At 43.9% G+C, this 16,320-nt stretch overlaps 2 protein-coding genes across 5 annotated transcripts in view; one reads left to right on the forward strand and one right to left on the reverse strand.

Annotated features, from left to right (window-relative positions):
* ptpn20 (protein tyrosine phosphatase non-receptor type 20) overlaps window positions 1-16,320 on the reverse strand; it is a 336,983-nt gene that overhangs the window by 92,923 nt on the left and 227,740 nt on the right. For all 4 annotated transcript variants that reach the window (XM_078530719.1, XM_078530716.1, XM_078530715.1 and 1 more), the window contains 3 exons: window positions 11,294-11,624; window positions 5,754-5,924; window positions 1,543-1,717 (listed from right to left, as the gene is read on the reverse strand). In XM_078530719.1, the coding sequence (XP_078386845.1) occupies window positions 1,543-1,717; window positions 5,754-5,924; window positions 11,294-11,624 (677 nt within the window). The remainder of the gene's footprint in view (window positions 1-1,542; window positions 1,718-5,753; window positions 5,925-11,293; window positions 11,625-16,320) is intronic.
* The window catches only part of mapk8a (mitogen-activated protein kinase 8a), a 485,513-nt gene that overhangs the window by 92,921 nt on the left and 376,272 nt on the right, over window positions 1-16,320 (forward strand). The gene's annotated exons all lie outside the window — the stretch shown is intronic.

A 16,320-nucleotide genomic window follows, 5' to 3' on the forward strand; every position in this document is an offset into this window, starting at 1 on the left:
CCTCTTACACTCTTTATTGACCTAGGGTTGATCCCTTGGCTTGGTGGTAATGGTAGAGGGATATGCCAGGCCATGAGTTTACAGATTGTGGTTGAATACAATTCTACTGCTGCTAATGCCCCATAGCGCCTCATGAATGCCTAGTTTTGAGCTGCTGGATCTGTTCTGAATCTACCCTGGTGGTAGTGCCACACAACACGATGCTCAGTGTGAAGACAGGACTTCATCCTCATAAATCCTGTGCAGTGTCCCCCCCTACTGACACTGTCATGGACAGATCCATCTGTGACAGTTAAATTGGTGAGGACATCTAGTAGGTTTTTCCCTCTTATTGGTTCCCTCACCATCCTGCCGCAGGTCAAGTCTTACAGATATGGCCTTCAGAACTTGGCCAACTTGGTCAGTAGTGGCGCTACTGAGCTACTCTTGGTGATGGACATTGAAGTCCCCCACCCAATGTAAATTCTGTGCCCTTGCTGCTCTCAGTGTAAGTAGACAACTATCGCTATGATTTCCATCGAAATTCACAATTTTCAACTCAAAGGGAGATTGCATCATCAATGCAGTGCAGCTGGTCGGACAGGGCACAGGATGTTCAGGATGGGCTCGAATTGGGATTGCATGGCCCTTCCCCAGATCATACAAGGAAGAGCAAAACTGGAAAAGGGCGGCACAGCCATATCCAGCCGCACTTGTGCCGAATGCGATCACCAAAACTCTAGTTCCCCCTTTGCCTGATCTTCTCTACTCTTTACAGCCCTAGCCTCACCCTACATTCTAGGTTGGGGCCTACCACCCTAGGACTCTCAAACCAAATAACCACACCCACCGCGTTTACCTCGTTGGAACTGAAGCATCACGTGGAATCATAAAAGTGAATGTTGCTGTTTTCCTCACAACAGATCCAAAGAAAGATGTCAAGCTTTGAAAATAGTCAAGAAAACAATGTGTGCACACACAACATCAAACATGGGCTTTGCTCATCTGATGACTTTCTAAGACAAATACAAACACAGCTTTGCTCATTAGGAAATGTTGAAAAGGAATAAAATTTTTTATCACATTGCCTGGTGTGTCAAGTCTTCCTTGGAGTCAGTCATTACACTCAGCCAAGGTTTTGGTTTCGACACAAGGTAGTCATTTTTATGTTAGGAAACTGTGTGAGAACATAGCGCTCATGCTGTGTGTTGTTCTGCTTCCCTCACTGAGAGACACCCCATAAAACAAGCTTCTCACTGCAGCGCACATGGCTCCCACCTGTCGAGAGGGCCTGCTGTGTTTTATAATATCACAGGACTGCTTCATGGAATTTTTCAGAATGTTTCCCTGCTCCACACAAATGGCCAGACCCCGTCCATTTCTTACATGAGTGTCAACGCATATTTGTTTTAGTTAAAAATAGCATCCCGTCGCAGTGTAAAGAAATTCCCTGGAGGCCAGAAAGAAATTAAAACCGACCGAAGTCCAGGCACAGGGTGGGCTCACTTCAAAGAAAAAAAATCGCCAATCGAAATCTTCTAGATAACCTTTTGTGCCACATACCGAGCTGTCCGCTTGGGCCTTTCTGTAGGATGATATCGGGGATCTTTTCCACGGGTAGAACTGGAAGTAGGTTCTGGGCAGCTCGTCCTACCGTGAGGGTCAGCTTGATAGGAGCAGATCGGAGCAAGTTAATGGCATTCTCGTGTGATATATTTGTGACATCAAAGTCGTTTACCTGCATGACAACAGACAAGTTAAGATAAATGAGCCATTCATTCATGTTTTTTTTTCTGTTTGATCTGAGGCCTGTGTGTTAAGAGCCCCCATTTTCAGGCCTACCTCAGTTTAATATCTCATCTAAAGGACAGGACTGCTGGCAGTGCAGTATTCTCTCAGCACGGCACCGAAGTGTCAGCCGAGACACTGTGCTCAATTGCCTGGTGTCCAATGGGAATATCTACCCTACACACTGCCTTCTGTTTCTTAGCCAGTTTGCTGCCCATTCAGCTATTTGCCAGCCACAACCTGATTAAATGGGGGAATAAGCTCAGGGGCCTGAATGGCTGATTCTGTTCCCATCTTGGAACTCCCTCCCTAACAGCACTGTGGGTGTACCTACACCACAGGGACCGCAGCGGTTCAAGAAGGCAGCTCACCACCACCTTCTCAAGGGCAATTAGGGATGGGCAATAAATGCTGGGCCCAGCCAGCGAAGCCCACATCCCGTGAATGGATTAAAACATTTTTTTGGAGTGGAACTACAGGAAGTAACTTCAGGAAAGGACGGGGGAAAGCTTGGGAGTAGCTGGGGGGAGGGGATAGGAGAATGGCAATGTCAGTGTGAAACAACCAATAGTAAAGCTGCAAGAGTAAACGAATTCCATAGTAACTTATCGTAAATAAATACTATATTAATGTAATTGAATAGAACAACACCTGGAAACCTGATCGCTATTTCCAGTGACTATATTTTAGATTTATTTTTGATATAATATAGAGGAAGAGTGGGGAGTAGTGGACTGCTTTAACAACCTTAACGTTCCTGTGTAAGAACTCTGAAGGGAATCTTCAGTCCTTGACCTGAGTCACTGCTAAATAAATAAATTAAATTCCAAATGATCATTGACCCTCTTTTTATTACCTTCAGTTCTGCAATGTAATGCATAAACGAATCAGATTACAGAGTAATGAAGAGAAGGGATTTTTTTTCATGCTTTCCTGCATAATGACAGCCGATAATGCAGAAACAAACATCCCTATACTGGTTATTAGGTTTCCAGTGCTTTATAAAATTATGAGCAGGTTTTGAAATATAAGAGGGGAGTTTATAGAATGTATATAACACTCCCCCAAATAGCTTACAGAGCATCTGCAAATGAACAAAGATGGGTTCCATAAATCAGTCCTAAAGTTAATCAGTCTTAACTCACTACGATCATCTGTTTGTTCCCAATAGTCATTCATCCGCATCTACACATTACGCCACTCCTGTTCTGTTTCACAAAAGCATTCTTTTCACTGCAGGCCCTAATAGCAGAAATGCTACATCCCCAACCATCTCCCCACCCTCTCACACACACACTGCACCCCATCCAACTCCCCACCCTCTCACACACACACTGTACCCCATCCAACTCCCCACCCTCTCACACACACACTGCACCCCATCCAACTCCCCACCCTCTCACACACACTGCACCCCATCCAACTCCCCACCCTCTCACACACACTGTACCCCATCCAACTCCCCACCCTCTCACACACACTGTACCCCATCCAACTCCCCACCCTCACACACACACTGTACCCCATCCAACTCCCCACCCTCACACACACACACTGTACCCCATCCAACTCCCCACCCTCTCACACACACTGTACCCCATCCATCTCCCCACCCTCTCACACACACTGTACCCCATCCAAATCCCCACCCTCTCACACACACACTGTACCCCATCCATCTCCCCACCCTCACACACACACTGTACCCCATCGAACTCCCCACCCTCACACACACTCACACTGTGCCCCCTCCAACTCCCCACCCTCTCACACACACTGTACCCCATCCATCTCCACATCCTCTCACACACACTGTGCCCCATCCATCTCCCCACCCTCACACACACTGTACCCCATCCATCTCCCCACCCTCACACACACACTGTGCCCCATCCAACTCTCCACCCTCACACACTGTACCCCATCCATCTCCACACCCTCTCACACACACTGTACCCCAACCAACTCCCCACCTTCACACACACACTGTACCCCATCCAACTCCCCACCCTCACACACACACTGTACCCCAACCAACTCCCCACCCTCTCAAACACACTGTGCCCCATCCATCCATCTCCCCATCCTCTCTCACACACACTGTACCCCATCCAACTCTCCACCCTCACACACTGTACCCCATCCAAATCCCCACCCTCACACACACACTGTACCCCAACCAACTCCCCACCTTCACACACACTGTACCCCATCCAACTCCCCACCCTCACACACACTGTACCCCATCCATCTCCCCACCCTCACATAAACTGTACCCCATCCAACTCCCCACCCTCACACACACACACTGTACCCCAACCAACTCCCCACCCTCTCACACACACTGTACCCCATCCATCTCCCCATCCTCACACACACACACTGTACCCCATCCATCTCCCCACCCTCACACAGACACTGTACCCCATCCATCTCCCCACCCTCACACACACTGTACCCCATCCATCTCCCCACCCTCACACACACTGTACCCCAACCAACTCCCCACCTTCACACACACACTGTACCCCATCCATCTCCCCATCCTCACACACACACACTGTACCCCATCCATCTCCCCACCCTCACACACACTGTACCCCAACCAACTCCCCACCTTCACACACACACTGTACCCCATCCATCTCCCCATCCTCTCACACACACTGTACCCCATCCAACTCCCCACCCTCACACACACACTGTACCCCATTCAACTCCCCACCTTCACACACAAACTGTACCCCATCCATCTCCCCACCTTCTCACACACTGTACCCCATCCAACTCCCCACCCTCTCACACACACTGTACCCCATCCAACTCCCCATCCTCACACACTGTACCCCATCCAACTCCTCACCCTCACACACACACTGTACCCCATCCATCTCCCCAACTTCTCACACACTGTACCCCATCCAACTCCCCACCCTCACACACACACTGTACCCCATCCAAATCCCCACCCTCTCACACACACACTGTACCCCATCCAAATCCCCACCCTCTCACACACACTGTACCCCATCTATCTCCCCACCCTCTCACACACACTGTACCCCATCCATCTCCCCACCCTCTCACACACACTGTACCCCATCCAACTCCCCACCCTCACACACTGTACCCCATCCAAATCCCCACTCTCTCACACACAGACACACACACACATGCTATACCCAACCTGTCTCCCCAACTTCTCACACACACACACACACACACACACACGCTGTACCCCATCCAGCTCTCCACCTTCTCCATTCCTACTGGAACTTCTCTATCCCTTCATCCCATTGAAACTCTGGAACTCTTCGTTCCATCGAGACCTCATGCGGTCACTCTCTACCCTCTCCATTCCTGTTCACACTGGAACTCTCTCACACCGCTCACTCTCTGCTAAGGCTGGCAATCTCTCTTTAATCCATGCCTATACACCTCGACCACATCTTTCCTTTCAGCACCCCCCTTCATTATCCTCCATGTTCCCCTCCCTCTATTGCCACCAAATTCACCTTCTCGTTCTTGTTCATTTCTCTTTTTCACTGACCCATTCCCATCTATTTTGCTTTTGAACTATTCACCATGTAGTGCCACTACTCTTCCCCTCAGTTAGTTCTATCCCACACCCCCCGCAACCTCATTGATGAATACATTTTGAAAGTTACCTGTCTCCTCATTGAAGCACTCCCAGTGCTAAAGGGTGGGGTTACCTCCTCTGTATATGATAGGCATTCTCACAGGACTCCCTGCCTGCAGTACACATTGGGAGCAGTGGACTCAGGGACATGATCCAGCACATTAGTCACCAAGAGAAGTGGAACTGGAGGTGAGAGTGACCAAACCCGGACTGATGGCTGAAGGCCCAATCCTGATACAACAACAGGGCGTCCAAAACACTAAGGTCAATGTGAAATGCTGCTAGTTGATACATAGGAAAACTAGATACGTAGACCAATTTTTTTTTCCTCTGATAATGTCTTTACCGTTATGAGCCTGTCTCCTGCTCTTAGTCTCCCATCGGCCTTTGCAGGGTTATCCAGCACATCACGGATGTAATAGCAGTTGTCCAGTTTACTGCGCATGATAGTGAAACCCAGGCTTCCCTTCTTATTTTTCTTCAAGGTTACGAGCATCTCATATTCCCGTACTATGGGCTAAAGAAAAAGATCGGGAGGTGATAATAACAATGAATGCAACATGTATTTTCCCTCTCTCTCTCTCTCTCTCTCTCGCTCTCAATCAAACTGCAAAGTTAAGGTGCAGCACGATGTTTAGTTTCCCATCAACTTACCTGTCTTTGAAAGAAACCTGGTTCAGAGGTGATGTAACGTCTCTGATACCTTCCGCTGGAAGCTTTGGATTTTGTTGGTAGGATGTGAAGTGCAGCGAATATTCACTGGAATGGTTCCAGGGGTGAGGAACTTCAATTACATGGATAGATTGGAGAAGCTGGGGCTGCTCCCCTTGTGGAAGAGCAGGTTAAGCAGAGATATGAAAGAGGTGTTCAAAATCATGAGGGGTCTGGACAGCATAGGTAGGGAGAGGCTGATCCATTTGTCAGAAGATTCAAGAACCAGTCACCGATTTCAAATTGATTGGCAAAAGAAGCAGCGGCAACATGAGGAAACACTTCTGTTATCTGCAGCGAGTGGTTAGGATCTGGAATGCACTGCCTGAAAGCCTGGTGGAGGCGCAGCCAATGGAGGCTTTCAAAAGAGAATTGGATAATTTTCTGAAGGGGAAAAATATTTGCAGGGCTGTGGGGAAAGGCAGGGAAACGGGACCACATGAGCTGCTTTTGCAGAGAGCCATCACAGATGCGATGGGCTGAATGGACTTCTGTGCTGCAACCATTCTAAGATCCTATTCGATAACTTGTGTAAAGTTTATTCCACACCATGAAGTTAATGTAAAAGGTTGAGTGAACAGAGATTTTCTACACTGGAACAGTGTCTACACTTTAAGGAAGTACCTCATTGGCTGTGAAGCACCTTGAAATGTCAGGTGGTTGTAAAAGGTGCTATAAAATCCAAGCTGATCTATTTTCTTTCTTTCAATTCAAACTCCTCACCCATACTGGAACCAGCCGCTCCTACTGCTGTCATACTGCTGTGTGGTCTCTTAAGCATCCCCAATTTTCATTGCTCCATCATTGACAACTGTGCCTTCAGCTGTCTGGCCCCTAAGTCCTGGAGTTCCCTCTCTGAACTTCCCTGTCCCTCTCTCCTCCTTTAAGAAGCCTCTTCAAGCCCGTCTCTCGTTCACCTTTCCTGGTATCTCCTTACATGTTTGGGTATTGAATTTTCATCGCTACTGCTTCTGTGATATAGTTTGGGTGTTTTACTACGTTAAAGGTGCTATTGTTATGACCGATGCAGTTGGTAAAGTGGAGTTATTTAAAATTCCCAGGGGAAACTTTAAACAACTGTCATAACCTATAATTTTAAGTGTTATGTTTGAGATGTGACTCTAAATTCAGGAATCAGACTACCAGTTCTCGAGGCTTTACATTAAACTAAAGGAAACATTTTATTAATTTACACAGGTTAAAAATATATATGTACACCTGGCTATAAATTACTACTATCATAGCTTTTGACAAATTCCCAAACTAATCTCCATTAAGGCAACAGCAACCCATAGACTTAACCAGACACCAGGCAAAGCATTTTCACCTTATGAATTCAAAAGGAGGTTCTTTTCACTGTGGAGCCAATTGGAGGCTTACAGCTGCCTTTTGATCTCACTTTACCTCTGCTCTGCACACCCGAAAACTACTGAAGTTATTCCTACCACCACTGATTAAATTCAAATTCTTATTGTCTCACCAGCCTCTTTGAACTTCACTTCTTAACAATGATACCCCTTTCATTGTACCAATTTTATTAGTAATATAAACGTATGGCTTGGTAGCTGCTAGAAAGGCATCATGTTTTCACCCCACCTCTTGAATGCTCTTTTCAAAAAATGCAAATGCACGCTATCTCTCTTCCATATCTAAACTAGTACCCATCAAAGCACCCAGACTAGCTGGCTTTAATCAAATTAAATTTAATCAAATTAAGACTTTTCGGCAAACTAAATCTCTACTTTAAAAGAAAAATATTTTCCAAAATATTATATACATTAATAGCTTCATGACAGCTATTTAAATGCAAGTTGTTGTTCTTTCTCTTGAGCTCAGTGTAAATGCAACTAAAGCAAAGTCAAACCCTAAACACTTCAACATCAGCTTGGCTTTATGTATGATGGTGCTGAAATGCACCCAAATGTTGCTGAGGGAGGTTCTGAATGCTATCATTACTGTAATGGTAGAGTGACGTGAGCAGGCAATGTATACACACGAGAAAATACAGCACAGACAGCTGCAAATACACAGAGACCGATCGACATCTGGAAAGAGAAAAGGCAAATGGGTGTCATTCCCACTGCCATTGTTGAGGCAGTAAACCAGCCAGGCCAAGACCTGTGATTGCCCATTATAGAAACCGCCTGTTAATCATTTCTATTGATTTTACCAACCTGTTGTGTTTTCACTTCAGACTTTCAACATTTTAAGCTGTTTTCTTCTTTCTTTTTGTAAGCACCCGCTGATGTGCCACTCTGAAAGTGGTTGTGACAGGATAAGCGGGCTGAAAGCCTCCTTCAATTAAGAGGGTTTCACAGCAAAAGTGCTGAAGTCTTCCATCCTCTTGAGCCGTAAAGCCATGGAACTCAAGACGCTTAATGCCCCTACCTCATGACCATCGACAAGTCACATGTCTCAGTCGGGCTGTCAGGCAGAGGGGCCTCAAGGGGAGGCCAAGGCAGCGAGGAAGTGAAAAAATAACACCTCACGCTGTTATTGTCTAACTCCCTTTGAACCGCGCACAGAGTAACATTGGTAGAGCGGGTCACAGGAGCACCTTCCCAACCAGAGATTTAATGCAAGGTCCAAGGAAAAGGTGAGGTTAAAAAAACACTAAATGTTGCTCCAAGGATCCAAAGCCTCATTTATGTTGCCTGCAATGCTACTGAGCCATACAGACCAAGCAGCTTTGACCCTTGATTTGCTTGGCCAGTTGATTTCAGCAGAAGTACCATGATAGAAGGGCTACAATTTAGGTTTGGTGCCTTTAGAACAGGGAAGGAAAAAGATCCATTGGCGTTTCTCCTTCTGACCACTATCTCCTGGAATGTGTGGGCCCAATTTTAACCCATTCAAAACCCATCCACGTACACAGAGTTAAAATTTGGGCCGTGTGTGTGTGTACGTGTGTGTGTGTGTACACGTGTGTGTTTTGTGTGTGTGTGTACATGTGTGTGTTGTGTGTAATATAACAACTTACAGTGGACTGCATCATGCCCTGCTATGATGCTTCACAAGGGGAACAGCTCGATCACAGTATAGCTCACAATAATACAATGGCTAATTGGATGAGGTGCCCAAGGAGGCCAATAGCCATGGAAACAAAACCAGTGACAGCCAGTGCCATCAGGCAAGATAATTCAAAGAAAGTAGATTTCACAAGGCATATAAATCGAAACATAGGCACCTCCAAATGCTATTGAGAGTTTGGAACACAATCTAGAGTCTTTCCCTCCTACATAATGAACTAATCAGGATTCATTTGAACAATAACAGGCGAAAAGTCAATATGGAATAATAATTATAAAGCTAATAATACTGCTATAGGGATATATGGGTGTAACTGAAATGTAAAATCAAATCAGTCACTATCAAATTCAGTCACAATGCAAAACAGATCAATCATGTACTCAATTTAATATAAATTTAATTCCGTTTCAATCAGAACAAAATGAATTATGAATGAAACAACCTTATATTCACAGATAATGATTAATGGCTCCTCCTTGCTCACATTTATTTCATGGTGATAAACTTCACAGAGTCCGTCACTTTTTTCCTTAACAGCTGCCTGATTTACCACAATATTGTTTTTAATTGCCTAATGCTTTAAGACATAAGAATGGAGGAAGCTTTTATACACACGTTGCACAAGCTTCGAATGACGGCGGCCTTGACCCTTCGGGGAGAACTAACCTGCTGCCGATCATTAAGCCCCTTCAGCAAAGCAGAGGGGGAATTAAAGGGGTATCTGTTCACTGGTTGGCTTGGAGGAGCCATGACATCCTCAGCAGCAGCTAGTTGCTAGTTATCAAATGCGACAGAGCTCCTCAGCTCTATCGGTCTCCAAAATGTATTTGTGTATGTTTTCGGTTGCTTAAATGGTGGAGTCTGGCGGTTTACAATAACATTACCAGTGAGAGAATCACTTGGACCATCTTTAATGAAATATTGTAATGGCTACACTCAAGATGCGTCAGTTAATTTGGGCTGTCAGGAGTCACGTTCCACTTTTAAATTTTAATGAGAATAATGCTGGCACAAAGTTGCTGCAATGCTTTACTGAAGAATCCTGAGGTTGACGGTGTTGAAAGGCAGCTGACCATCTCTCAATCCAGCTTAAAAGTGCAAAGGTTCACACTGTGCGCAGTGATTTTTTTTTAAACAGGGTAAGTGATACAGACTATTTTAAAAGGTCATCGACCTGAAATATTAATTTCCCTTTCTCTCTCCACAGATGCCGCCTGGTCTGCTGAGTATTTCTATCATTTTCTGTTTCTATTTCAAAATTCCTGCATCCGCAGGACCTGACATTGGGCTGTTTTACCCCTTGTTCAAATCAGCTGCAGGAGCTACTGTGCGCAATGGCTCCTTTGTCCGATACTGGCATTCTTCCCTGCTCACATTATGCTGGTTACTCAGAGTTATGTTAAGGCTTTTCTGCTCATATTCACATAGCTGCAGCTTCCAAAATCTGGAGTGTGCCCTTTGACTTGCTCGCTGCTGGTGACACCACTTTACAGTGTGAAGACCTTGAGCCATTTTTTTCCCTATTATTGGTGGCACAGGATCCCTTTAATAAGGCGCTGTAGAGGGTGTGAAATCAATAGTACCCAAAACAACGCTAATGTAATTTTTCAAGAGCTGCACACAGACTGTCCATAAGCCACATGCTACCATGGCAGTGGCATTACATGAATATTTACTAACAAGAAATTAATAGGATTTTAAAAAATATGTTACCTAATCCAATGAGATTAACATTTTGAATTGTCCTTAGTGCTCTCTGTCTCTTATTTTACTTATTTACAACATGTGATCTCTCTGAAATTCTATTGTCACATGAAGCCATTTCTACTGAGGGTTCAGGTGTAATTCCAATAATACTGACAAACAAAGTGTCCTTGAAAGGAACAATCAACTGGTACCACTTTGGCAGTGTAGCCCTTATATCGGCAATACGGAAGAGAACATTTGTACCAAGGCTGGCGAAAGTGTTCAGTGCATCATCAATCATGGTTGCAATGAAAACGCACAAGCAAAGCTCAGTCCATTCATTCCCAATGCATAGACATTCACATAAACACTAGTGCACTAGAGCAGCAAGTGAGCTATTATGTGGTGAACCTTGTAAAACCGCTAGCGTTTTACAGAACCACCTCATGCCACACTTACTAAATTTGGAACTTCTTCCTCATCTTCTTCACTCCTTGCTTTCACTTGTGCTTCCACTGCAGGATCTATCTCCTCCAGGTCTTCCCATTCGGATTTATCACAAGTGTCTTTCTCTGCTGGGCCTGAAGTCTCAGGGGAAGGCACCAAGTAGTGAGGCTGTGGGATAATGACGTTCGGTGATTGAGAGTCTGGACTGTCACACCGCGAGGAGGCCGATGTGGAGCTTATGGTCAGATAGTCTTCATCCAGTGGTGTAGGGGAAGATACTTCAGGCTTGCAAAAGAAGACGGATGACTTAGAGTCACTTCCATCAGTCGCACTGCACAGAAGGCTGAGAATTAGAATAATATGTTATTAAGGTAATAAATTGTTCTACTTTCCAATATAGTGAAGGCACAATACAATTGTCTGCATCGAGGAAGAGCAGCTTTTCACTGAGATTGGATGTTATTACGTGTAGGACCACATTTCTTGATGTAATTGCAAGCCCAGTCCATGCTGTGTAACAAAACTCGTTTTTTAAAATTGGATTTATTTATGCATTTTGTTCAGCGAAGTGAACGAGAGCTGGAAAAACACTCAGGAATTAAAATCTGACTGAACACTGCCACCAACTATTTGGTAGCAGCAGTCATTCACATGTCAGATAGGCACAGACGAGATGCAATGCTTAGTTCCTTTACCATTCTTCTGACTGTGTGTTTCAGCCTTAACCTCAAGCTAGACATTATTCTACAGTAAGAAGAATGACATTTTCATTGCCTGAGACTGGCAATTAATATTCATCAGTACAAAGCTCCCAGGCAATATTTTAGTGCTGACAAACTACAATGGGAGCTGTCTGATTGTGGACCAACTTTTTAATTTCAGTCTCCAGTGAGTGTTCACGAAACTATATACCTATATAATTAATGAAAGATATTCATACTTGTATACCTGCTCCTTGTAGATGGCTGTAGGCTACACAAACAGAAAGCTGCTCTTGGGTCATACAGCCTTGAGTTGAGTTCTGTCAACACTAAACTACTGCCTTGGATTCGTATTAGGATATCCCTTGACGAGGGGAATCAGACAGCTTCTACCGTCCTGTCCTGCATCATTTGTCTGTGTATCCCCTCGGACAATTCCCACTCCAGCTTAACAATTCAAAATTAGGGGGTAGTGCCGATGTTATGAGTGCAATCGCCCCAGCAGAAAGTTTCACAACCTCGTACCAGCTGAAGTGCATATAATACCAAATAGCATAGACTGAAATAAAATGGAACGGCTGGTCTACAAGTAATAATCAGTCACTGTTACCATGACACCAGCGCTGCATGAGGTGAACTTAATCGATGCAATGCTGTGAAATGTGTTGATACTGTACAAGGCTCCATGACAGAGTGCTGTCAATGCAACATTAACAAGGCAAATCTATAACCTTTATTTTCAATTTCAATTTCAATTTCAAGTTCTCTGTTGCATATAACACTGATTCCATGATGTCCCTAGTTCCTATTATACTCAGTAATATTTACAAACAATACTTAGGGTGAAATTCCTCCACGTTATTTGTAACAAAACATATCACTTCATCTGAAATTCCTATGTGCTCTTTTGACATGCGGTACTGCCATGAAAACATAATAATTTTCATAATATTATTGTGATTTATTGGCAAAGTAGGTTAATAGCGGGGTTTGGATTAGTTTCTCTGTGTGAGGTTGTGCGTGGGGGAGGATTTAACTGAATTGCAGACAACTAGGCTGGAGCTTTTGAGCTATCAAAAAAGAAGCTAGGTTTCAAATGCTAAATATGTAAACATGGCTGAAGTTTTAGAATGTGAGGCATGAAGAACATTTCCATTTTAGATAAACTAGAGTAGTGAATTTCAAAGAGATGGTAAGGTGTTACACCTAGCCATAAGGGGCTAAGCCAAATAGTGTGTTTATTTTTCCCAAAGATTACTGATAAAATGAGTACTATGAAGAGATTTATATTATGGAAAAGTAATGTTGCAAAGACATATTGGAACAATGGAATTTACATTAAAAAGGGAGAAACGTGTATAAAGGAGCTGAGCCTATGTGTAAGCAGAAGGCATTCTAAGATCTGACAATTGTGTGAAAAGCCTCCAGCCTCAAGGTATCAGGTTGCTGTCTACAGGAACTGAAGCTAAGAAAACTCAGTGTGAATATCCCTGTCCAGGGTATTGTGTGTTTTGCCTGGGTCTGTTGAAATTTATCTGTTTTTACTGTTGCCTTAACGGGGGTGTAACTGGGTGTCAGGTTAATTAGGAGTTATCATATTAGTAATTTGAAGACCTATTTATGTGCTTAAAATCATTTCTTTTATTAACAAATGTTTAATTTAGTTTTGTAAAAAAACCTCTAAGACTTGTTGGGCTTATTACTACCGAATTCAAGGCATGCATCTGATATAAATATACAAATTGCAAAAACAGTTGTGGCAGCTGTTTCAAGTTTTCCCCTGGGATTTGAGCAGCTCAGCATTTACCATCCGCTGTGCCACAACAGGTACCTGATTTAAACAGGATTTCAAATGTAACAAGAATGCATGGAGAAATTTCCTATCAACAGGATAAAAACCTTCACAGCAAATACTACTGAGGGAAATTTCATCTTCCTGCAAATCCAAAAAGATTGGAAAGAAATATTAATTGTTCAATTTCTTTAAAGAAGCAGTATGTACTATATGGTATAACAGAAAGCATGTTGTGTATATTGTACAGTTGCAACGTATCATTTAAATAGCAACCTTAAGACTATCTGTTATCTGAAGTTTTGCAGATGGACAGACTGAGCAATTTGAAGCCACATTTCTGACTGACTGCAGTTTTACTGCATTTCTCAAAAAGAGAATTGAGAGACACAATAGGCTCACCAGATTGCATCTATGAATAGACCTGAATGAGGACTGACAGGACTGGCTTGATTAGGTATATGATTATTAAAAATATGCAAGTAGCTATAATATTACAAAGATGAGTACTTTACTTCCTATCCAATGCACGTCTCGCCGCACTTCAGGTGTCACACTCAACGTATTTTCAAAGTAAAGTACAAAGAAATTCTCCAGCAACACAAAATACCAGAGCCACGATATCTGCAGTCTCTCAAATGGCATCTGTATGGACCACCCAGTGTTTTACTTAACACCATCCACTCCAATCAAATAAATACTTGTGGTTTTGTAGCCTTGAAAGGAGATTACTATTGCACTTTAGCAGAAAGCTAAACTATTGCGCTGCTATTATATAATAGCACGCCCTCTTGACTTATTTATGAGCAATGGCATTGGAGATCTGCTAGCATTATAAAAGACCATCATAAACGCATTAAATTGGCAAACAAAATAAATTAGGCATCTAAAGAGGATACTGGTCTTCCTCCCTCCAGGGCCACACTGACCTTTATCATTTTAAAAACTATTTTAACTTATAAAAGTAAATAAAGAAACTACATATAAACTATTCACAACTAACCTGTTCTTTTTCTAAAATAGAATGAGGATGCAGCACATTTCTCACTGATTATGTGAGAACACAGTATTTCTATTGGGCAACGCATCAGTTAAAGACTGAACCACAATAGGGGCATTTAAAGCTGCTTTAGATCAACTGATAAACCCCCCGACACTGAGGACAGACTGGTACGAGACCCTAATTTTTCGGGAGCGGGTGCAGAATTCAGTGGGATTCTTGGACAGTTGCCAGGGTTTGACAACATAAATGGAAAGCTAATTTGCGCAGCTCAGTTGCAGCACAAGATAATCATAATATTTCCTCAGGCTGATCCACCTTTCTGCGTGGTTTGGCTAATAAATTCCATGGATAGTGGATTAACATCCTTCTGGAAAAGAGTAATGCACTTTCTTAGTGGAAAGAGCAGGGGACCGCTTTGATTAGAAAAGGTAATGCCGACTGGGATTTCAAGAGAATGGGCCCGACAAGGAACAGTAGTTGCCAAGATGTTCAGTGTTTAATGTCAGTGGAAAGTGCAGAGAAAAATGATGCAATTTTGGCAGGTCCGCAAAATACATGCAAAAAGCCTCCAGCATTTGTTGCCCTTGAGAAGGTGATGGTGAAACACCTTCTTGAACCCCGGCAGTCCATGTGCGTAGATATACTCACGGTGCTGCTAGGAAGGGAGTTCCATAATTTTGATTCAGTAACAACTGTGCCAATTTCAGAACTATTACAGTGAAAGGAAAGCACTTGCAGTTAGCCAACATTTGACACGTAGAATCATAGAAAGATATAGCATTGGAGGAGACCATTCAGTCTATCATATCTGTGACGGCTCTTTGGTAGAGTTATCCATTAGTTCCGCTCCCTATAATGTGTTATTCTTCCCTTCAGGTACCTGTACAATTCCCTTTTGAAAGTTGCGATTGAATCTCTTTGACCCAAATCACTTCACCTGCAATCACTTTGAAGGGCAGACACTGGCCAGAATCTTCGGGTTGGCGAGAGGGGGCGGGACCCGCTTGCCGACGCATAAAATGATGCGCGGTGATGTTGGGCGTGTGTCCCGACATCACCGCGCATCATTCAGATCTTGAGTTCGGCCAGCGCGCACCAGAGTCAACTGTGCACCCGCAGAACTGTCAAAGGCCTATTAAGGTCATTCAAACAGCAATTAAAATAATTAACTGGGCTGCCCGTCCAACCTTAAGGTTGGCGGGGGGGGCAGGCAAGGAGCCCAGGCGGCCTTCGCATTTATCATGAAACCTCATCCACGAGCGGGATGAGGTTTCATGAAGGTTTTTAAACTTGGATAAAAATTTTCCAAAATATTCATAGACATGTCCCAGCTCATGTGACACTATCACATGAGGGGGACATGTCTTAAAAAATTTTTTTCCCCTTTATTTAAGTTTTAAAACATCAAACTGATCTTCCTGAGGCAGCTCTGTGCCTCAGGGAGATTTCTGTGCTCTTTCGCACGCATGCGGGAGAGAGCACAGGCCCCGACTCAGCCTACTCTCCCCCCCTCCCGCACAGGGCGCGCTCAGCTGGGTGGGCC

Source organism: Cetorhinus maximus, chromosome 27, assembly GCF_964194155.1.
Source record: "Cetorhinus maximus chromosome 27, sCetMax3.hap1.1, whole genome shotgun sequence".
Lineage (NCBI taxonomy): Eukaryota > Metazoa > Chordata > Chondrichthyes > Lamniformes > Cetorhinidae > Cetorhinus > Cetorhinus maximus.